At 36.4% G+C, this 24,914-nt stretch overlaps 1 protein-coding gene across 29 annotated transcripts in view; it reads right to left on the reverse strand.

The window, feature by feature from the left end:
- Positions 1-24,914, reverse strand: part of KMT2C (lysine methyltransferase 2C) — a 275,535-nt gene that overhangs the window by 78,425 nt on the left and 172,196 nt on the right. For all 29 annotated transcript variants that reach the window (XR_014267064.1, XM_082473737.1, XM_082473736.1 and 26 more), the window contains 8 exons: positions 23,521-24,224; positions 15,425-15,544; positions 13,084-13,200; positions 6,381-6,482; positions 5,731-5,835; positions 1,334-1,515; positions 913-1,077; positions 18-127 (listed from right to left, as the gene is read on the reverse strand). Coding sequence is in view for 28 of the 29 variants with exons in the window: in XM_082473737.1 (XP_082329863.1) it covers positions 18-127; positions 913-1,077; positions 1,334-1,515; positions 5,731-5,835; positions 6,381-6,482; positions 13,084-13,200; positions 15,425-15,544; positions 23,521-24,224 (1,605 nt within the window). In the remaining variant the exon portion in view is untranslated. The remainder of the gene's footprint in view (positions 1-17; positions 128-912; positions 1,078-1,333; positions 1,516-5,730; positions 5,836-6,380; positions 6,483-13,083; positions 13,201-15,424; positions 15,545-23,520; positions 24,225-24,914) is intronic.

Raw genomic sequence — 24,914 nt, forward strand, 5'->3', positions numbered from 1 at the left:
TTAAATCATTTGCTTACCATTTGATGTAGGCATATAGGGTCTGCACATGCTACAATCAAAACCAATGTCTGCTACATTTTCCACTTCCTCTTCAGTATTTAAGTTCTGACAAACTGCATGCATCCATCTAAAAAGATCATATTCATACATTAAAAAAAGAAGAAGAAGAAATATACTGAGGATGGTTTCCTTTTAAAAGCTGCAACAGGAGCTGACAGCCTCCAACCTTAAAGCCCCCAAGTCGCATGTGCTCCTCCCACCTAGCCCATGTCACCCCTCTCTAACCATTCCTATCGACCCAGAAAAATTGTCAGAGCTGAGAAGAAGAAAAAGCAATGAGAACAGGTACTATGAACAAAGCAAACGTACATTATATGAGGATGGGATAATTGCTTTATGACAAAATACTGAGTATTTCAGAGACAGCAAGGAAGCTAGTTAGGGCAAGTAGAGAGGAATTCATGTAACTGAGTGGTGAGGCATGTATGAGCTCCAGGTGATGCACCTACTGTGGAACAGACAGAGCTTGTGTAAATGACACTGAACGGTCACTGGGAAATAAAAGTCACCCTGCCTTACAACAAAGAACTGGTAGGCAGAATCCTGAGAATCCCGTACTTCTGATGAAATAATACGATTACTAATATTACATGTACGGTGCTAACAGAGCACAATAATATACCACCGAAATCAAAGACCTCAACCCTCAGAAAGCCCCAACTGAAAAATGTTTAGCCTAGAATTGAGACTATGAAACAAAACTTCTGTTAAGCTTCTAGCTGACTAAAAATCTGGAAAGGAAAACTCTTACTTCTTAAATTTAAGAGAGAAGAAAGTTATTTTTCAATTTCCTTTTGCTCTATTTAAGAGAGAAAAGCTTACAAAAGATGAAAAAAAACCCCAGCACAATACCTATCACATTGTCTACACTGCAGAATGAGGTCTTCTTCTCTATAGTTTCGGTAGCAGACGGGGCAGGAGGACAAGCTTGCACAGGGAGCGCACTGTGTGTAGTTGTTCTGCCATTCACACCTCAGACCTGCAGACGCTGCTCCACACTGTCTGCACCACACACACCTGAAACCCAACACCCCGCAAGTCTCAGTTTTATTTACTCAGTTATTTAGTTACTGAAATTCAAGAAGCTACACAAGAACAGAATAGGGGGAAAGCATTTAACGCACATTTGAAAAATTTTCTGATTAGTGGTATCTATCATTGTAAACACATATCACGCAATTAAGCAGTTGTTGCTAATTTGTGAAAACTAAAGTCATGTGGGAAAGTTCTGAACTTAAAAAGTCTAACAAGGGAAACATAAGTCCTGGAGTACCATTTGCACTTCCAGCCTCCTTTGGGAACTGTCTGCAGTGGCGGGTCCAAGCAGTAGGTGTGATAACTTATGTCACAATCGTCACACAGCAGGAGTCTTCCTGGGTCTGTCGCCTTCCCACAGGCCTCACACACAGTGCACTCCAGACACCTCCAACCCTTGCTCAGAACCACTTTAGTGATCTGCAAAAGAAACAACCAAGCCATGTGATTCATACGTTAACCTACGCCTCATGCGAACATGATCAAATACGCCATATTTGATCAAGTGCCAAATGAACATGGTGCTTACATACCTAGGAGCAGAAAAGAGGCAAGCAACTAACATTTACTGAGCACCAACAGTGGCCCAATTCCGGGGTGACCACGTTCATGTACTTTTAGGAGTCTGCCTATTGGACAGAATAATATAAAGGGGTCCATACTTTAATGCCTTTTTTAGTTTATATAACTACCTTGTGCTCTGGATTTTATGTCCACTTGATAGATGTGGTAACTGGTTTTTAAAGAAAACAAGTAAATGACCCCATTATTGTTAACACAGGACTTGAAAATGTATTGATAAAGTTTCAACCTATGACATTTCATGAAATCATGATCCTGAAAGTTGTGTACCTCGCATAAGGACTTGTATATTAAAAACAATATTAAAAATGCAAAGAAAATTAAGGTGCAACATGAGTTCCCAAGGCCATTTTATGGTCTTGGAGGATTTTAGGCTAAGAAGCCAGGACTTCTTAAGTTCGTATTCAGTCCTCTGCTTATTCTCCTTTGCCTCAAGGGTCTAACTCAAGTGGAAAAATCTGAGAATCTCTATGCCTCTAATAAATTCCAGAAAGCAGCCACATCATGTAGTATTACAAATTTGGAACAAACTAAAAGATCTCAAAAGACTAGAGTCTACAGGTAAAAAGGACCGCAAAGAACCTGTGTTATAACAAAATAGCAAACAATCAAGATACAGAACAAAAATTAAGATCATGAAGAATAAGGTCTTAAAGCTACCTGAGAGGAAAAGAAGAGTTAAATAAATGAACAACTATCAAAGTAGCATCAAACTTTCCAACTTTGGATGCTAATATAGTGTAATAGTTTCCAATTCTACAGGAAAATACTTCTCAAGGTACAATCCTTAATCTAACTAAAGAAGCAATTAAGTGTTAAAGTGGAATGCCTTTCAGACAACGACTCAAAATTCAGCTTCCAAGTACCCTTTCTAATGACGTTACTTAAGAGATATGAGGAACAAAGTGAGGGTGTATATCAAGAAAAGGGAAGACGTGGGATCTAGAAAGCAACGAACCCAAAAGAGGATGTCAGCCCAGAGATGTTTAAGGATGAGAACTGAGCAACAGACCTAGAAGCTACCAGCCCAGCTCAGAACAGGGAAAAGCAGAGTGTGGAAGGGGGTAAGCCTTTCCCAGAAAAATAGGTACTTGCTGAAATAATCAGGTATGATCATGCTTCTACAGTAGGTAAAAACAAATAAAAACTAATGGAGAATCATGAATCATTATTTTCTTCTTGCTATTAAAAACTCCATGAAAAACAAAATAAAGTCATAGTACACTATTTAGATCTCCAGTGAACATTTATGGAGTCATAACCAACATTGTTTATTAACTAAATATAGTGAAACAACTATACTGGGAGGATGCTGGGAGAAGGCAGGAGGTGTATTTTAAGAGCTAAATCAGCATTTATTTATTTATAGAGGCAAGTCAACAAAATCTAACACACATAAAGGAGTAACACGAGTATATTATTTAGCGCTGTACAGTTAACTACAAAAAGAAGGACCCGAAAGAACCCAAAGGGGTTGCGTTGTGGGGAACAGGACTCAGATGTGGAGGCAGAGGAAGACGGGTCAGTCGGTTACCATAAGGCTCTTAAAGACATCTGCTTCTTAAGCGTGTATATTTATTACTTTGATTAGCTTACTGATACGTTTAAATTAGTCTTAGATTATCAGGTTATATTATTTACCCAAATGGAAGAAAGAGCCTAGGGTAGGAAGAGCAGGGTAGCATAGAGCAGTAGCCAGCAAACTTTTTCTGTAAAAGGATAGGATGATAAATATTCTAGACTTCGCTGGCCAGGTAGTATGTTAAACTACATAATTGTGCCACTTAGTGTGAAGCTCACTACAGACATATGTAAACAAAAGAGCATGGCTGTGTTCCAATTAAACTTCACTTAGAAAAATAGGCAGTGGGCAAGATTTGGCCTGTGTGGCAGTTTACCAATCCCTGGCTTAGAAGAAAGGTAAGATGAAGATAAAGTAGTAGAATTTTTTTTAATGATATATCTTCATTCCTACTAAATTTTCCTGTTTCACAGTCTGTGGTCCTTTACAGTCGAATTCTCAAGTCCCTCAGTTTAAAGTGACTCTTCAACACACTACAGTCTGGTCACTCTGCCCACCACCAGTGAAACTGCTCAGGTCAGTCAGTCAAGACCTTACTCCCAAATCTAGACAATGTACTAGTGTTTATCATTTGACCTCTCTGCGGTATTTCAACATTTGAACAATACCCACCCCCTCCTTGAAATTCCCTCTTAGATTTCAGGGCTCTACTATGCACTCTTTTTTGCCCCATATTGAACTGGTTTTATCTTCATTTTTAAGAGCTCTTTGAACCAAGATATTATCCAGGGTCCCATCCATGTATCATGTCTAAGGCATGAGAGAAGTGTTTTATAGTCTAACGGATATTTGCTTCAACTACGATGGAATAACTGAAACGAGACCTGTCTCCCATTGTAAAACACGAGAAAACTGGGCAAAATTTATGAAACACTTGTTCTCAGATACTGGACAAAAGGCAGTGTAAGACTTTTTCTGAGAGGAGGGAAACAAGCAAGGAGAGTCCTATGATATTCTGCCTATAGCCATTTTATTTTCCAGAATGATCCCCAGGGAAGGACGAGCCCAGGCAAGTACAACGGGCTCACTGAGTTTAGGACACACTGATGGAGTCCAGGGGGCTGAGGCAGTTGGAATGTGCAGGACAGGGCACTGGAAAGAAGGGAGCAGTAAGAAAGAACTCCAGGAATCTACACAATATTTCCCTTTAGTCTTCGACTGAACACCAAGCTGCACATTCAGGAGGTCACACAAGAACCCAAAACCAGGGCAAAGCAGAGCTCCTGGGAATCTGTAATAAATATCAGAGTGCAACCAGTGCTGGAAGACATCTGAATCTCAACCAGTCAGACTGAAAACACACTGGTGAATGGGGGCCTGTAGGGAGCAGAAAGGGGAAGGTTTAGGGAGAATTCCGCAGAGGCCTCATAAAGGCCATGCCTCAAGTATTAAACTGGTGCTAGAACAGCAGTTAGGAAAGTGTGATCTAAACTATTCACTTTAATTCACTCTGTGATGTTTTGTAGACGCTACATGATGTATAAAACATCATTACATTGGCATTATACAAGGTGTGTCTGCATATTTTTGTGTTTTAAAATATTCTCAGTTGTAATTTCTAAAACAGTAAATATTCAATCATTATTATCTTCATAGACAAAATCTCCTTGGGGTCCTCAATACTTTTTAAGAGTGTTAAGGGTTCTAAGACCAAAAAGTTTAAGAATAGCCACCTCAGAGTGAAGGCTCTGTGGACTCACCTCAAAGCTTAAAAAGAAGTGTCAAAAGGTTCAAACTTATCCACAAATAACTGCCTGCCACAACAAAATCTCACTGCATTTTAAAGGAACAAAATCTAGACTCTCAACAATATACTATCACAATGCACAATGTCCACATTCAATCAAAAATTACTAGATGTTAAAAAAAAAAGCTGTAAAACATTTACAAAATGAAAAATTAGTGAATACAATGAGAAATGTCAGAGATGATAGAAGTAGCAGACAATTATAAACTTTTCAAGGACTTGAAAGAAAAAACATAATGAAGAAAAAATTTTAAACCACAAGATAAGTATAAGCTATAGAATGGAACTGAGAATAAAAAACAGAATTATCTGGGTAAAAAATCCACTGGATGGCCTTAAAAATAGACTGGCTACTGCATAATAACAGTGCATTCTGGGAACGTAACAGAAACTATACAAACTAAAGCACAGAAAGAAAAACAATTGGGGAAAAAAAACCCAACAAGGTGTTAGTGATCTGAGGACAGTATCACACAATTTCGCACACAACTGAGATTCCAAAAAGGTAGTGAAGGAGCAGGGGGGTGGGGGGGGGTGGAGTGGAGGGTGTACTTTAATATTTAAAGTACTTAAATATTGTCACATATGTATAATAATCCTAACAAACAATAATTGATTAATTATAAGAACTGGAAGCAGCATGGTACTAATCAAATCAAATCTCAATACATTTTTGTTAACGTGAAGCATATTTACATTAATATTTAAATCTAAGGGTACTTACCTTAATACTGACGCAGTATGGATGGTAACACTGACCACACTGAGAACAGGCAAGTAATCTTCCCTCTGCTCCTTGGCCAAAACTGCCACAAACTACACACATATCCTGAAATTAAGAACACATTAACGTATTTTAAATTCGAGACCAAACTAAGACTATACCGATATACTAATTTTATAATTTTTATAAAGCACCTTCTTAGTTGGTATAGCTCTAGAGCTAAATATTAAATGACTGCAGTACATATGGGATAAAGCAGAAATGGGCAAGGAGGAGTTCAAAAGTGGAAGACAGGGCTTCCCTGGTGGCGCAGTGGTTGAGAATCCTCCTGCCAATGCAGGGAACACGGGTTCGAGCCCTGGTCTGGGATGATCCCACATGCCGTGGAGCAACTAAGCCTGTGCGCCACAACTACTGAGCCTGCGCTCTAGAGCCCACGAGCCACAACTACTGAAGCCTGCACGCCGAGAGCCCGTGCTCCACAAGAGAAGCCACCGCAATGAGAAGCCCGCGTACCACAAGGAAGAGTAGCCCCCGCTCGCCGCAACTAGAGAAAGCCCACACCCAGCAACAAAGACCCAACTCAGCCATTAATTAATTAACTAATTAATTTTTTTAAAAAAGTGGAAGACAAATAATTTAGTTCAAACCTGATGCAAAGTGAACTTGTCACTGCTAGAAAACAACACAACTGTATTGTGCATAGAGTTTTCTTCTTCATCCTTATTTGATGAAATATCTGCAGCAGACACCTATGAAAAGCAAAATACACAAAATGTGAAGTTATATTTTTCACCTGTATTATACCTGACTGAAAAGCTTAAGAAGATTCATGTTTAAAATACAACTTTTTTGCCAGAGACTATACTAACAATTCCAAATTAGATTATTATTACCAAGATACTACTATAAAAGTATAAATTATGGCATTTTTTAAATTCACTTGTCTCTTCAGAGTTACAAGCCCCATAGATCAGGAAGTGAGAAAACATAAACATGTCTTTAGTAAGACTGATTAACCAGAAATTCTAATCAAGAAACAAAAAGATTGTATGTGTGTATACTTATGTATGGGTGTACACACACACACACACACACACATCATTCCATTTTAGTGACCCTTAAAACCTGCAATGGGGGTAGAGCAAATTGAGATGTATAAAGCTATAAGTATAAAATACACACCAGATTTTAAAGACCTAGTATCAAACAAAAAAGAATGTAAATATAGGTCAAATAATTCTGTGTATTTTATAAATTACATGTTGAAATGATACTATTTTGGATATACTGGGTCAAAAGGTATATACTAAAATTAAATTTCACCTATTCCTCTCTCTTTTTTTAATGTACCTACTAGGAAGTTTTTTTGTTTGTTTGTTTTAATTTGTTTATTTTTTGGCTGTGCCACATGGCCTGCAGGCTGTTAGTTCCCCAACCAGGAATCAAACCCTGGCCCTTGGTAGCGAGAGCACGGAGTCCTAACCACTGGACCATCAGGGAATTCCCTAGGAAGTTTTAAATTGCATATATGGTTCACATATTTCTTTGGGGGCAGCAGTGTTTTAGAATATAATTATTTTGAATAACTTATCATAATTTCGGTCTTAGCCAAAGGATTATCAACCATAGCCGTTCAATTGTGGACTTGGTTAAATTTGACGAAATCAACTAAGTACACACTGGCTTATTAATAATTATTTCCAGAGTGCTTATCATGAAAAAAGCTCTGAATTAGATGCTAAAAAAGAGAATGGGGAAGCCAATGCCAGAACTATAAACTCTCTTTGCTTTAAAAGCTTACAACATAGCTTGGAAGAACTGAGCTGAAACACAATAGGTTAGGGTCAAAATTAAAAGTAACAGAATTACTGTTCTTGAGGAATAACTGAAAGAAGACTAACTATCAATAAATAGAAGGAGTATATTACAGTAATAAAATTTTTCAATGCAAAAGAGTTTAAATGCAGTTTTAATGGACAGTTCTATGGTTTTACGATAGTAAACAATAAAAACAATTTATAGTCACAAATGCCTAAAGACAACACGGGAAAAGTGTAAGCAACCTAACTGGTCAGCACTAGGGAATGACTAAAACTAGGAAAAATCCAAACTATGAAAAATTATGCAACATTTAAAAAACAGCAAGGCAGAAATCTGTATGGATTTCCATGAAGAAAATCATCATGCTACACTGCTGAGGTGAAAAATAAGCTGCAGAGTAATACATGAGCTAGGGCACTATGGTATAAAAACACACAAAACAACTACGTGTCTGCCTTATGGCCACGTATCATAGGCTGAAGCATAAGAAATTGCTGTTCAAAGGTCAAAGGGGGTTGAATGTTGGCAATTTCATATGGATCAACCTAAAATTTAAATGCCCAAAACTGGTGGAAGGGAGAAAATCAGGACTCAACTAGTAGACAAAACTTCCATCTATCTAAAAAATATTAATTTTTTAAACTGAGGAAATGTATCCATATGTTATATGTATATCCCAAAATTAGCTTTTAGTCAAACAAGATGATTCATAAAAGTAGAATAACCATTCCATCAGTAATAAATTAAGTGCCCACCAAGAGTGGATGGAGTAATCAGTAATTCAAACACAGGACTAATGATACATTGAGAACATCATTAAAATACATAACTGAAACATCTAGAATACAGGTAACAAAAGTATTCAATATATTGAAATAAGTTTCCATTTCTACCTCCCCATCTCCAACACGGGAACACAAAACAGGTCTTACAACTGGGTAACACGTAGTAAGTAGCTCATAAATTGTAGAAGTGTTATTCTTATTTTCAAAGGAAAATTTACCCAGAGAATGCTTTTGTTAAAACTGAAAAACAAGGCTGGAACACAGTATTCCCCGTATCAACCAGAAACAAAGTCTGTAGTAGAAAGCTGCAGTATCCCCTAAATCAAGCAGGGGGACAGGAAAGTGCTGAAAAATCAAGATTTTTTTTAAAAAATAGCAATTCGTACATGTAAGAAAGAAAACTCTATCATCTAGCTTAGTGACACATTGTTTTCATTTCATACTTTATTTCATGATCTTGAAACTGTTAGAAAAATAAAATCTACCTCAAAGGCAATCTTTGACAAAGTATGTGCTATTGTTGCCTGCACAGATATCAGTCTGATCTGTTCTGAAGGTTACAAACGTTTTATTTTCCTGAACCACAGATATAAGCCGAAGAAAAGAGAAAGCTCTAACCTAAACCTCATAAGTTGGGCATTTCCAAGCAGGGACACAAAAAAGAAAACAAAAAAAAAAAAAGAAGAGCAAATTAAACTCAAAGTGAGAGAAAAGGAAATGATAAAGATCAGAGTGGAAATCAATGGAATAGAAAGTAGGAAAAAAATACAGAAAAATGAATGAAAGCAAAGGCTGGCTCAAAAAAGGTCAATAAAATTGATAAACCTCAAGCAAGACTGATGAGGAAAATGGAGAAAAGACACAAATTACCAACAACAGGAATGAGGAACATCACTACCAACTCAAAAGGACAGTAAAGGAACACCATTATCCATTCTAGAAGAACAGATCTGTCAACCCACATGAAACAGACAAATTCCTTAAAAGACAAATTCATGCAAGAAAAAACAGATAACCTAAATAGTCCTATACCTATGAAAGACATTGAATTTGTAGTTGAAAATCTTTCAATAAAGAAAACTCCTGGCCAAAATGGCTCCACTAATGATTCTATCTATAAATAATATAAGAAAGAAATTCCCAACACTACACAACTTTTCTAGAAAATTGAAGAGCAAACTGTATTTCCCACTCATTCTATGAAGCCAGAATTATGCTGATATGAAAACCAAAGACATGGTAAGAAAATAAGACTATAGACCAATATCCCTCATGAACACAGATATAAAAAGTCTAAAGTTTTTAGCAAACTGAATCCAACATCACAACCAAGTAGAGTATAACCCAGGAATGCAAGATTGCTTTAGCAAACACACATAAAGATGTAACTCACATATCAACAAACAAGCTACATGATCATCTCTACAAATGCAAAAAAAAGCACATTTGACAGAATCTACTTTTGACATCTACTCCCAATTAAAAAAAAAAAAAAATCTCAGCAGACTATTAATAGAAAGGAAATTCCTCACACTGATTTAGGATGTCTATTAAAACAAAACTAAGGCTAACACCATATTTAATTATGAAAAACTATACGCTTTCTCCTCAAGTTCAAAAACAAGGTTATCTGAGCTCTTCACTTCTGTTCGACACTATATTGAAGGTTATAGCAAATGCAATAAGGAACAGACACAAAAGGACTCCAGATTAAAAAGAAAGACATAAAACTTTATCTGCAGACAACATGATCGTTTATGTAGAAAACCCAATGGATTCTACAAATAAGCAATTAGCATAAGGGAGTTTAATACGGTTGTAGGATACACAACCTTGTGTACAACGTGTGTACGCAACAGATACACAAAAATGAGTAGTATTTCTAGATACTAGCAATTGACAAACACAATTTGAAATTAAGACAACACTACCATTAACAATAGCATAAGAAATATGGAAGATGGAGATAAATCTGATTAACAGTATCTGTTCAACCTGTCTGTTGAAAACTAAAGAACATCACTGAAAGAAATTAAAGAAGACCTAAAGAAATGGAGAGATACAGGTGTTGATGGGTTCAAAAACTCAATATGGTTAAAATGTCAATTTTCCCCAAATTAATCTATAGTTTGAATGCAAACGCAATCAAGATCCTAGCAGGCTTAGCTGTAGATATTGACAAGCTAATACTAAAACTCATATAGAAGTACAAAGGATTTAGAATAGACAAAACAACTTTGAAAAGTAGAAAATCAGGACACTAACAGTGTTTGATTTCAAGAGTAGTTGTAAAGTAGAAGTAATCAAAATAGCGCAGTATTGGCCTAAAGAAATGGAGCAATCGTATAGCATGAGATTCCAAAAATAGATCCACAAATATGATAATTTTCAAGAATGATGAAAGGCAATTCAGAGAAACAGTGCTAAAACAACCGGCTACTCAGTATGTAAAAAAATGAAATTCCATCCTTATTCATACCATACATTAAAAAACTCAAATTGGATTATAGATCTAAATGCAATACCTTTCTAGAAGAAAACATAGAATATCTTTGTGACCTTGGGTGACACAAATATTTCTCAGCACCAAAAAGCACAATCCACAGAAGAAAAAAATTAATAAACTGGACTCCATCAAAATTAAATCAACTGCTCTGTGAAAGACACAGTTAACAAAATGCAAAGACAAACCCCAAAATGCAGGAAAATATTTGCAAATCATATATATGACGAAGAGCTTGTGTCCAGAATACATAAAGAATTCTCAAAACTCAGTTTAATTAAAAAACTACTCAATTTTGGGCTTCCCTGGTGGTGCAGTGGTTAAGAATCCACCTGCCAATGCAGGGGACATGGGTTCGAGCCCTGGTCCGGGAGGATCCCACATGCCGCGGAGCAACTAAGCCTGTGTGCCACAACTACTGAGCCTGCGCTCTAGAGCCTGTGAGCCACAACTACTGAAGCCTGCGTGCCTGGAGCCCGTGCTCCGCAACAAGAGAAGCCACCGCAATGAGAAGCCTGTGTACCGCAACGAAGAGTAGCCCCCACTCGCCGCAACTAGAGAAAGCCCATGCGCAGCAACAAAGACCCAACACAGCCAAAAATAAAAAATAAATTTTTAAAAAAATACTCGATTTTGGAAAATGTATTAAAGATCTGAAGAGTGACTTTATCAAAGAAGATATACAGATAGCAAATAAGCACCTAAAAAAGCTGATTAATATCACAAGTTATTAGAGAACTGCAAGTCAGATACTCTTAACATACCTGTTACAATGGCTAAAATTAAGAAGACTGGCCATACCAAATGTGGGTGAGTATGTGGAGGAAATGGAACCTTATACATTCTTGCAAATATAAAATGTCACACCCAACTTGAAAACCAGCCTTTTCTTAAAGAGCTAATAAGCATATACCTACCATACATCCAGCCATTCCATTTCTAGATGTTTACCCATGAGAAAAGAAAACATATCCACAGGTGAACTTATATATAAAAGTTTGGAGCAGCTTTATTTCTAATAGCCAAAAAACGGAAGGAAACATAATGTCCCTCAATAGGTGAACAGATATACAAACTGTGGCACATCCATGCTATGGAATGCTCTTCAACAACAAAAATGAACTGTTAACACATACAAGAGCATGAATTAATATCAAAATAATTATGCTGAGTGAAATAAATCATATCAAAAAGAGTATATTCACCATGATTCCACTTACATAGACTCCAGAAAATGCAAACTAATCGACAGTAATGGAAATCAGATCAGTCATTGCCTGGGGGTAAAGCAGGAAGGAAGGCAAAGGGATTTCAGAGGGGCACAAAGAAACTTTGAGGGCTGAATATGTTCTTAACTATAGTGCGGTTTTCAAGGGTGTACACATGTGTCAAAACCTACGAGACTGTACACTTCAAATATTTGTACCTTATATCAATTTTACCTCAATAAGCCTATTAATTCGGGGAGTGGGGAGGGAGGGAGGGAGGGACATGCTTTTAAAAAAAACACCAGAATCCAAGTTTCCTTACTCCTTTAGCAGCAAACTGAACAATCCCACCTGTATCCTGGACTTAATATGACAATTAGAATCTGAAAAACAGTAGCAAGTTGAACAATCCCACCTGTATCCTGAACTTAACATGACAATTAGAATCTGAAAAACAGGGTATCGGTAAAATAGTAAAGTTACTGCAGGAAATATTTGCTATTATTTGCCAAATGCAGTTTTTTCAATACACATTTAAATAAAGCCTCATAATGTGCCAATGACCATACAGTTATCAATCTTAAATTCAAATATGTCAAAGACAGTCATAAAATCTTCAACATTTTTAGAGTCCATACTAATCTACAACATTTCTAATTTTTTCTGTAAACCATATTACAACACTGAGAGCAACTACAATCAAAAATTTAAAACACCAACATAATTAAATTCTTCAAATAAACTCAAGAATATTATAACAGGAGTTTTGTTTTAATAGAAGAGCAAATATATTGCATATTGGATTTTGGAGAAGAAAGATCAGAGTCAAAGAGGAAGGTAAGAAAAAAGGGATGAGAAAGTAGAAAATATAAAAGAAAACCTCACCAGAGGTTTAAAAAGAAATGCAAATGGAGATAAAAATTTTAGCCTGTTTATGTGACTCTTAGAATCTAAGTAATTTGGTACAAATGAGCTGATCATCGTCAGCTGACACATTAAGGACTGTAGCAAATGTAAAGGGAGCGGGCCTTACCCCGGGTAACACAACTGCCCCGATGCCACTTTTCAACTTTGATCTGCCTCTGCCGCCTCGTCCTGACAGTCCCGCACCACGAGGTCTCCGCTTTCCTGGAAATCCTGACCCCCGGCCCTACACAACAGATACGGAAAAGTCAGCATTCTGTAAAAGCCCAAAAGAATTTTAAATCCAAGATGTGAGATAAACCGTCTTATTAAATGTTACACAAATACTTGCTTCTCCTTTTTATTCTAATCAGATGATAAATATTAAGAGACCAGGCTTATTATTTGCATCTTTCAATATGTATTCTACGACTTAAACATCTACAACCTTAGAATCAAACTTGGGTCTGTCACTGTGAATGCCCTGCAACAGCAAACCTTGGCACTGTATTTCCGTTTCCTAATCCTACATCCTAGGTGGCGGGAAAAGCCACAACTCTATCCAGGTATTTTCAGGCACAACAAACTGTATTGTATTATAGAGCAAGTATGAGGAAGGACTCTCTCGCCAACTGGTTTCTTGCAATTGTATTGATATTAATAGTTATCATATGCTGAGTACTTATTATGTAATGCTCGAAGCACTTGTTACTCTCAACAATCTCATAAGGTCAATACTATTTCATCATCCCCACTTCAGAGCTAAGTACACTGGGGAATAAAAAGGTTAAGTAACTTGCGCCAAGTCAGACACCTGGCAAGCCTGGCCCCAGTGACCTCACTCTTAACCACTATTCTGCACCGCTGCATTGCACGAAAGCTCATTTTTACTATGTGCAACAGTATTTTTTCTGTCGTGAAAACTGTCAATTTCCTCTAACCGTTCAATACGTGACCATACAGGAAAGCTGATGAAAAATTAAAAGGCTTGCTTTAAATCACCTAGATAATAATTATTTCAAGTGGAAATAATTTATCTGAATTTTTACACAAGAAAAAACTCCATGGGAAAATATGTTGAATTCCCTGATATTTTAACAAATAAGCACTAAGGTTTTGCGTTGCTGTTTTCTTATTTAGTCTCAGACTTATGTATTACTACCTGAAGAAACCTGGCATCTACACCTACTTGTGTTATGTATATTTAAGATTACTAAAACACTCAGGAAAATCCTGATTTTGTCTTCCCTAACAAGGTAAATAATGTGTGACATCTTCAGCTGAGGTCACCTGCAGCAGCTTGAAACACTGAGCTTATTACCTATTTGGCAGAATGCTCTCCGAGTCGGCAATTTATGGTTATACTGTGAGCACCAGAAAGACACACGTGAACAAAAGGGAAGGGGGGCTTTTGTTCCTTCAGGGTTAGTCAGCCAACTTCCAGTTCTCCAGCTGCCTCTCCTTATCCTCTTAAGCTGCTTTCCTTTAGATCCTGAGCTTCTCGGAACAAGGGACAGGGTAGTGTTGAATTGGACAGTTTTTCTTGTTGTTTTTCAATAGGTATAAAAGATTTTTTAAAAGTCAGTGACTGAATCAAGACTACAGTAATCCCTCAATTTATTTTTCCTCAATATCCAATGACACAAGTAAGAATAAGTGAAAACCGGTGGTATATGCTTCATAATGGTCAAACAAGACCTCTTTAACTCTTCAAATTAATATTTACATTTTCAACACCTTGCATGCTATCAGAGTGAGTTGAAAAATAGTTCTTCCAACGGTGATAGAAAATAGGAAAGCAGAATCTAGAACTCCTTTGAAATCCTTAATTAGTCTAAATTAAAAACCCTTATTCCAGAATTATATTAAATATAGAAGATGAAGAATACTGTCTTCTCTAGTCAGGAAAATTTTTTAACTTTTCAGATGATTAACACTTCTGCAACAGACTACTTAACTTGCTTCAAGGACTAACAGAGTCATCCACCAATGACATGAAAAAGAGATCCTATAATTTTCAGATTATTAACACAGACAATGAAATCTGCTGCAATTCCGCTATTTCTTCTCCATTAGTACATAATAAATTAATATAGCTTGTCTTTTGTTCTTTTCTAAGCAACAAAATTTTATGATATGATGAACAAGTCTTTAATTACTTTATAGCCTATGTGACAAGGATTTCCCCCGCAGAAATACTGGTAATTACAACATAAAAGGAAGCAACCAGAAAAAAGGGTATTAAAAATTTACACTTAAGATCAGTCAAGTAAAATGGCAATTTAATTTCCTCCTAGTCCAGGTTTTTAAAGGCAAGCACGTTGCTTCTTCATATTAAAAATTTTAGATTTAAAAAGTGGCTCTGGAAACTAAACTATTTATCTAGAAAAGAAAGGTTTAATTCTTAACTTCTACTCGGACAAACCAACCAGAAAGAAATGATATACGAATGTAAATGCAATTTTATTTACCACTTTGATGCTCCAAATGGCACTGCCAGGAAGCTGCCTGGGTTTAAAAATTTCCCGGCCTTCTGAAATGTCTGGGGACCAGGAAGGTGGGCTCACTGTATTATGGGTACTCCAAGCCCCCTAGGATATGGCAGGTGAGAAAATAGATGTATAAAACTCCGCAACGTAAAAGGTCAAAGCCAGCAACTAAGGAATTTTAGAACAGCAAAAACAAATGCAGACGTATGGAAATTTAGGACAAATTGCTTCAAGGTAGTAAGGAAAATAATCTTATCACTTACAGTGACTTTATACTTAAATGTTTGTAGCTACAATTTACATTAAATGTTTTATTCTGGTTGAAACATCAGTACAATGAAATGTATTAAAAATTAAGGTTTATAGGACATCAACATTGACTCATGAACTGCAATTACGGCACCAAGATATAAATAAATGTCAATCAAACTTTAAGAATTAAAACTATAAGAAACTATTTGGGGATTATTTTCTTCTAACAACTATCACTCTACCGGAAAGGAGAAAAGAATAAACTTAAAGAATGTTGTGTATACTTCTTGCTATAAACCACCAAAACAGTAGGCCAAAAAATGCAGTCAGGAACATGAGCAATCAACAGACACATTCACTTTAAAATTTGGAAAGGCAGTTTGTAACCATAAGATGCAAATACCATTATAATCTTAACATTTAATTACTCTTCCTTCAGTGCCCATTAGTTGTGGGTTTTGATTTTGATTTTTATTTAGGGGACTACTACACTTGGATTACATCCAAGGAACTAATTTGAAAAGTAGGAAAATGTTAAAGCAAATTGTCCTAAATTTGCAAATTAAAATGCCTGATGTATCTGATTATTTATAGGAGAAATAGTACTTACTAAAATAGTTAAGATAAAACTAAAACATTTTGCTCCCCGATAACCACATTCAGCAATAACCTGAGCTAACCTGATGAAGATGCTAAAGCAGCATAAAGAAAAACGTTTACTCCACAAAGATAACATTTTAAACACAAATGTCAAACAATACAGAAACTATTTGGAATTAGATAATTCAACAAAGCATGCTCTAATTTTACCAATTAAATGATCAAAACTAAAGACAAGAAACACAGTACTTACCAGGTTTCTAGAACACTAACAAAATAACAAGTAGTAGCCTATTAATCACATTAAAATACCACCAGGGAATTTAAATAACTACAAATAAGAACTTGACTATCCTTTGGGGAGGAGATAGTTCATGAACTAATGGTATTTTGAGAAAGACCACACAGGGAGAGGCTGGTTTCACTTTAATTAACCTACCCTCCTGCTCAGCTAATAGCTATGCTGATTTCACCTGACAAATCGCTTTCCCACTAACAGATCACCCTGCGTCTATGTCCACACCTGTCTTCTTTCCTACTGTGTCCGGGGCCTTCTGTAACCTCTGTGCTGACAAAAGCAATTTCTCTACTGTCATTTCACTGTCAACATCTACTTACAGTTCTGCTGGGCTCTGTGCAGCACATCAGCGAATGTTTCTCTGCCCTCCTTCACTGACCCTTCTCAGCCTCCCCTGTGAGTTCCTCCTCCACTTGACCTCTAAAGCCCCAGTGTTTCCCAGGGCGGAAGGCTGGACCACTCTCCTCTGTGTAGTCTTGTCCTAAATGATCTTACCTACAATGAGGGCTGTGAACACCATCTTGGATGTTGTTGTTCCTCAAATTCACATTTCTAGTCCTAACATGTTCTGAGAGCTCCAAGTTATTATGATGTTCAACTTCCTTCTTAGCACTTCCATTTTGTTGCACAAAACCTCTCCAGTTTACTACGTCTAAAATCTCTCCCTTAATGAGTTCCAACTCATAATTTTCCCCATCTTTAGAAATGGATTCCAGTCCAAGTCAGAAAACTGGGAGTCAGGAGACCTGTTCTTTTCTCTTATCACTCTCCTCTGCCCCTTCAGTCCTCTCCCTCCCCACTCCTTTGATCCAAACCATACGTAAATTCAGCACATTCTCTCTTCAAGCTCTGTCTCTGGTCATTCTGTTTCTCTGCACTCCCCGGCCAGCACCACCTCTCAGCTAGCCTGATGCAAAGGTCTACTTCTCTTTATGCTTCTTCCCCACCTGCACCTCCTCAAGCCTTTCCCCACACAGCAGCCAGAGGGACTCCTAAAAAACGTAAATGTGACCAAGCAAGACTCTACTGCCCTGTTCCAAACCCTCTGATAGCTCCACAGTAAACTTAAAACTCAAACCTTTCCTCCTGGCTCTCTTCAGTTTCATCTTGTGGCACCTCCCACTGTCGATAGGCCCGAGCTACCTTGGCTTCCTTGCCATCCTTCACACACGCCGAGCTCTTCAACAATGGGGACCTACTGACTCAGAACTACACCACCTGTCCACTGGTTGGTGTCTCCAGAATCTTCAGGTATGGTCTTAAATACTTCCTCATCGAAGAGGCCTTCCCTGGCACTCCAAGTGAATCATGTCCCCTTTATAACACCTTTAGCATCTGCATACTGAACACAATATGGGGTCATCTGTTCTATTGTTTATCAGTATTTAGTGGTAGAGAGTGAGAGCAAGAGATATCTAAACCTCGTTCCCTCAACATTTCCATGCAGTATTTTTCTCTGAGGATATCTGGCTAGTGTACATATTAAATTCCTTTTGGTAAATCGTTTAATGGTATATCAGTAGATAGTTCTTAAAGTATACCGTAAAAAGTCATATTCTAAAATAATATTTATTCATAATTTATAAGTTAGCTTTGATATCAAAATTATATCTCATTTCAAAAAGCATTCACACTTCATATAACACGGATGAACAAAATGAAGGGCTCTATAGATTAAGAATGTTTAGATGCTATTTCAGGGATAATTAGACAACCGTTCAACTGCTATGAAAAACTTATACAATAAAAAGCTTGGGTAATTACATTACAAATTTTAATAAGTATGTTATCATAAGGCATTGGAAGGCAGAGCACGTGCAATTTTATAGGAAATGAAGAAAATTATGATTACACTTAGATATTTTCACAAAGAAGAAATTACCTAATATATTCTTTAGACCTTAAAACTAAAATACTGATGTAATTATCAACTGTAGTTATAAATTACCCTTCAGATCTCAGCTTTGATCAAAAAGAATTTACACAGACCATTCAGAAGAGGTTAGCTTCCCCATCTACTGTAACATGGTTTACACCGTTGGTACACTTGGTTTTACTTTACCGCACTTGTATTTATCTATTGCCACTGGAGTATAAGCTTGATGGCAGACACTCTGCTCTTTTCATTCACTGCTATGTTAAGTAAGCCTTCTGTTCAGCACTTATTGAACGTCTACTTTTTCTACTGAGCATTTTTGCATGCATGTATTCATAAATGCATCAATAAACACTGTACTGTGATATGAAACACACTAATTCCATCAGTTGTAGCCTAGAATCTCGGATTTCTTCACCTATTAAAAAATTACCAACCTATTCCATGCACTGTTACTCTTAAACTATCTACAAACGTAAAGAAAAAACAAACAAAAGGGTTAAAAAATGTAATCATCAGGAGAATTTAAGTTACAAAGAGTGCCAAACAGAACCAACTTGCTCTCAAATGCCACAGAAACTTTAAAAATACTATTTGGCAGAGACTGAATTCGATTTCAACAATAATTATTACTGTTTAAAGTTGGTATTCAGTTTTCTGCTTTGAGGCCAATTTCTCAGGTGAATGTATCAAGCTAGTAAAATTACAAAGCTGTGACAAGGACTGTGGGAATAGGGAAATGGGACAATAATGGCAGGTGGAGGGAAGGCTATTATGGGCAACTTTCTATTAGAAGTCAAATCCTGTTGCTGGCTGTTAAATATGATCGATGTCCTGATTAGAGCCCACGAGTATCCAATTATACTAAATCAGTTTAAAGCGTGGCCAGAGAAGGTAAGGTATGTCTCCCGGGCAGATTCACACCGCCAAGTCCTAAGTCCACCCTCTCCCTACATACTATGCAAAACCAAGATTGCTATTAATGGGTGAGTTTGATTTAGAGAAAGTGAAAACAGTGAAAAGAGAGTAGAAAGGAGGACAATTAGTAAGAGAAACTGAAAACACAAGCATTTATAGTTTGTCTTTTTGGTACATACATTCACTCATGTACATTACAGCTATTGTAGCAAACAATTCATTCTTTTATGACTTACAGAATTCTTTTAACATAAATAAGTCATATACAAAACTGAGTTCAACATCAAACAGAACAAGAAATTTAGTCCTGAGAGTGATTTGATAAGAGATAAACTATATACGTACAGAAACAGCTGTTGCCAGCTTTAGCCCTCAGTAATTTAAGAAAGTGAATTTGGCTGGTGCTAGCAATCGTTTTAGTAATGGCTTAAAAAATGTAACAGGCACAAGAAAACTAAGAGGGATGTATGATAGTTCTGATCTGTATGTGTTGTAGGTTGACACCCCAAAGGCTAGACACTTTTTTAGGATGAAAACTACAGTTTCTCAATGGTTTAGAGCAGTGCTTCTTGGACTTCAGGCTGCATGGGGATCTTCTTAAAATAGACATGTTCACTCAAGTTAAGGTGGGGCCTGAGATTCAGTGTAACAAACTTCCAGGTGATATTGATATTCCTGGTCTGCAGGTCACATTTTGAGTAGCAATGGTTTAGTCATTTCTCCCGGAAAACATGCCTAAGCCTGTAAGCCTGAGTAGAGTTTTTCCTCTTGCCCTTTCTGCTTTCCCACAGTGCCCTGTGGTTTCCTCTACTGCAGCAGCCTGTATCACACACAGAATACTTAAATAGGCAGTTTAGTTCTAACATCTGTGCAACCACTATGTGGCACTGAACTTGAAAACGTACTACATCTTGTATTTACTGTGGCCAGTTTGACTTGGTCGGGCCTGCAGTTATTTTCACTGCCACATTTCTTTAGAAATAGTTATGAGTCAACGTGATGGGTTTCAGGACCACCACTTCACAGCCAAATTTAACACATGAACATTACATCCTTCTCCAGTCTCCATTTTCACATAATATCTGCATTATCCTGCAAATCAAGAAAGAAAGCAGGGCAGCACTACCGTTTGCTATGTGTCAGGGGGTGTATAGGTGTTATCGTTAAATTCTAACAACCATCTGATGTAGTTTTATGGATGAAGAAACCAAGAGAGTTCACAAGGTAACTTGCTTGGTGTCCCAGAGACAGTAATGCAAGAATAAGGCTTTGAAGCCAAACAACTGCACTATGGAAATATTCATGCTGAATTTATATTAATCAGTCTTTCCCAGGATCAATTAATTACAGTACAAATATATATAAATAATACAAAATAGGCTTCTTAAAAGTCACTTTTATAAAATGCCACATAGTATTTAGACTAGAAGGTATGTGGGAAAATCACTGTTGGCATCTACTCTACAACTTTTATTCCTCATAAAGAACAGAGAATATTTACCTATTTACTAATGAAACCTTTTTTGATAGGTTCTAAGACAAAGTATCAGTATATAGGTTTACCTCATAGGTATCCAGGAATAGACAATTACAACTACTAGGGTAATTTCCTTCAATGAATATCATTGTGTATACATTATATAAAGCAGTACTTCAAAATTCAAATTTATTTTAGTTAAAAGCTGGATATGAAATAATTTATCAAGAACAGAATCTCTCTTTATTTGGATGATATGATTCACCGATCTGCCTTTTTTAATTTTAAAAGCAAAAACAAACCAACCCCAAAAAATGCCAACAGTGCTTCTTACTAAAAGGTTTACGTTTAGAAACCAGAAATGGAAGAAAGAGAAGGGAGGGAGGCAGGGAGGGAGGAATTGCTTACTTGTAATTAATTGTTAACAAAACTATAATCCTCTACAGCTCACCACTGGAGGCCTGTTTTGCTCTCACAGGAACAGATGATGAAACTGATATGTTAATTCGAAACACTTCATTTAAAATGCTATTGCAATACACAAGTATGTTATAAAATTCTAGGGTTCTTAATAAACTACTTAAATTGATGAAAAATAAGAAATTCAGTTCACAACGTAATGGCAAAGTGGTTATAATCTAATGAAGTACTATTTTTGGAAACCTACTCTATTGAAGAAATTTCACCTTCTCTATGAGAACCTCTCAACAGATGTCAGTCTTAGAACTTATGTAAATTCCTAAGCTCTCCACATATATGATGTTAGCAACAACAACAACAAAAAAGGTGGAAAGGTAAAATGAAGAAAAAAATTCTTAGCATTTGAAAGTTATCAAAATATATTTAAGAGTACTTATGTTTTCTCTATGAAATTTTCTTTAAATATTTAAGAATACTTCAAGAAAATGTTTCTAAGAAAACATATTTCATAGAAGATTGAACAAAAACTTTCAATATTATCATGAGAGCAATTAGTACATGAGTGTCTGAAGTAGATCACAGTCATGTGATTTCATTAAATATTTTCCCATAAAATAAGATGATACAAATAAGGTATCTTGTTCTATCCAATGCATACTCTCCACAAAAGCAAAGCAGTGTATCAACAAGCTTTGAATCACCAAGTGAAGGTTGTTTCCTATACAACTAAAACAAAACTGGGAGGTAAAACATGGCCTACCAGCTGCTTGTGAGATTAGCAGCAAATTGTGAGGTAGTAATCAGGCAGTAGCAGCTAAATAGAAAGGAGAACACTACCACAATTGAAAGAGAACATAGCAGAAGTAGTAACAGTAACAAATATTAAGACACGGCTCATGTAAAATGGGATGAACCTGGAAGAAAAAAAAAATATGTACATACACACTCTCACACACATACAAAAATACCCACACTCTTTTGGACCATAGGTCAACAGAAAAATAATCGTAATGGCTTCTCAGTTGGAGCAGAAGTCTCTAAATAAGGAGAGATACCAGTAAAATTTAACAGGAATATTTATGATGCAATATCCTTAAAGAATGTAAATGTCTGAACCAAAATTAAATTTGAGATTCAAATTTCCATTGCTAAAGTCTTTTCAGAGCCAAAACTACACAATTAGTATATGCTATTCAAAAAAAGAAAAGGAAAATAAAAGAAAAAACTAAGGATGAAGAGAACTAGTTTGAGAAGAAAAATCTCTCTTGGTAGAATAGAAAATAAGTATCAAGTAGGAGACTAATTTTCACATTAAAATAAAGTTTGATTTAACTTTTTTACTTGTCTCACAATTCCAAAATTAGACGATCAAGATCAAGATATTATTATTCCTATAAAAAGTTAAACTTTAATCACTGAAAGCAATTTAAATCATGAGACTTAAAACTCCAAATTATTATTGTGACTAAACACTTTTGCACTGTTTGACATCCTGCTATTTTATGAAAAACTTCAGAAAGTAGAAATTTTGTAGAATACATAATTCTTAGCTATAGTATCTTCACTTTGCTTTGTAGTTTCACTCAAATCCCACTGGAAAAGATCTGGAACTTACCCTTAAAGGGTAGAGTTCACATTCACACAACTTAGAACAATCATGGGAAGAACTCCCTTCAATTCCTTAAGATCAACAATATAATCCTAAAATTTTGTTCACAAAACCACTGAAATAACTCCTAACTTTAAAAAAATTCCCACAAAAAGTTAGCAATCAATAGAAAAACCAAAATGAGAAATTCCCCTGCATGAAAAATACTCCAGGTAAGTTCTGATGCTTAAGCAGTTAAAAAATATGTACAACGAATAATATCAATAAACAAATATATTTAAGGGGAAAAATGACTGTTAATTACACTATACCCAAAACCTTACTTTTTTTTTTAAGTCTCTGCTGTTACTATGGCATAGAACTAAAAACTTCTTTAAAGTGTTTTCTATTAGAAACTATAATCAAATAGGTTGCACTTAAATTCCAGTAAGATCACTTCAAGTTTAATAAACTAGTCTTCATTAACAGTATGTTTTTTTAAGTGGCCAAAACATGTAAGTCAACATTACATCTACATTCCACCTAAACAGAAAAACCTGCCCTCCAAACCAAAGCTACACATACACTTTTTTTACTTTATAGAATCACTCCAACATCTTTTCTATCAACATCATTAAAATCACCATACCTGTCTGGACCGAGGTCTACCAGGAGAAAATTTCCTTTTGGTAATAGCTGGTTTACCCATGCCAATTTTGGGGGTGACTGAGACGTAAGTTGTTGGCATGATGTTTCCAGCAGAAGCACTGGGAGCCGACGGGTAACTGTGCAGCATGTCGTGGGAAGGCAAGTCGGAAGAAAGTGCTGGAGAGGAAGACGCATTTGCCTTGCTTATGCCCGCTGCTGATGAAAATGATGACTCTGTCTCAGATGGTAACTTTACAGATTTGCTTTCTTGGCATACACCATCTTTCACACAACTCTCAATTGCAGGAGCCACTTCGAAGTCCATAAATGCAGTAGAGGGTTCAGGATTTTCTTTCTGTTCCATTTCTTCTGGTACCCTTTCTATGGCCAACTGTTCCTTAGAACATAAAGCCGTACCTTCCCCACCCGGGGACGGGACAGTGACAGATTCAATGTTGACTCCTGGAGGCCGGGATTCTTCTGGGGGCGCCACCATGTTAGGTCCCTCCAACAAGTGCACTTCCCCCTGCTGCACAGCGACCTGGGGAGCAAGGGCTTCAGCGCTGTCTGTCACTTCCATTTTGTTCTCATTTTGATCTGCACCGCAAGCATGCATCGCTTTAGGAGGCATTTCCATTTCTTCACTGTCAACTTCATGAGAAATCTGATTTTCCAATTCAGGATTCATTTTATCTTGCGATGATTCTATAAAATTTCAAATATCTACTATGTTAATGTACCTACGAATTTTAAAATTTCTAACTATGATTAGGTATAAAACATTAATGTCTTACATGTCTGTAGCTCTATGGTTTAAAAATAATAGGCTTGGGTAGAAAAAAAAAGTTGGCGGGGGAGTGGGGGGGCTGGGGTCCAAAACATACTTTTGCTTAAAACCATGCCTTAAGTCAGAAGGTATTCATCAAGAAAGGCAATAAGGCAATTATTAAGTTTAGTAAAGGCCAAAAGAGAGCAGGGTTTATGGATTAGAATCAGTCACCGATCAGACCAGAAAACCTACAAGAACACTACCTTAATGGGATCCCCAGAGTTTAAGGTAATTTCTGGTAAGAATATTAAAATAGAATTAATTTCTAATATAACTATTATATATGACATTTTACAGTTTGGTCACTTACAAGAGGATTTAAAATTTTGTAGATGAAGTTATACTCATTTTACAACTAGGAAAATGAGGCTCAGTGATATTACATGATGTGTCCAAATTTAAAAAGTAAAGATTAGTCTAGAATAAAAAGAATTTTGCAATAAGCCGACACAAGATGTAACAAAACTTCTGTATACTCAAATATGTAATGACCATAGACAGAAAAGACTTATTTCGCTTAGCCATACATGCTAACACAATCAATACAGTTTTTGGGATATAATTCT

Source organism: Balaenoptera physalus (assembly GCF_965194825.1).
Source record: "Balaenoptera physalus genome assembly, chromosome: 8".
Classification (NCBI taxonomy): Eukaryota; Metazoa; Chordata; class Mammalia; order Artiodactyla; family Balaenopteridae; genus Balaenoptera; species Balaenoptera physalus.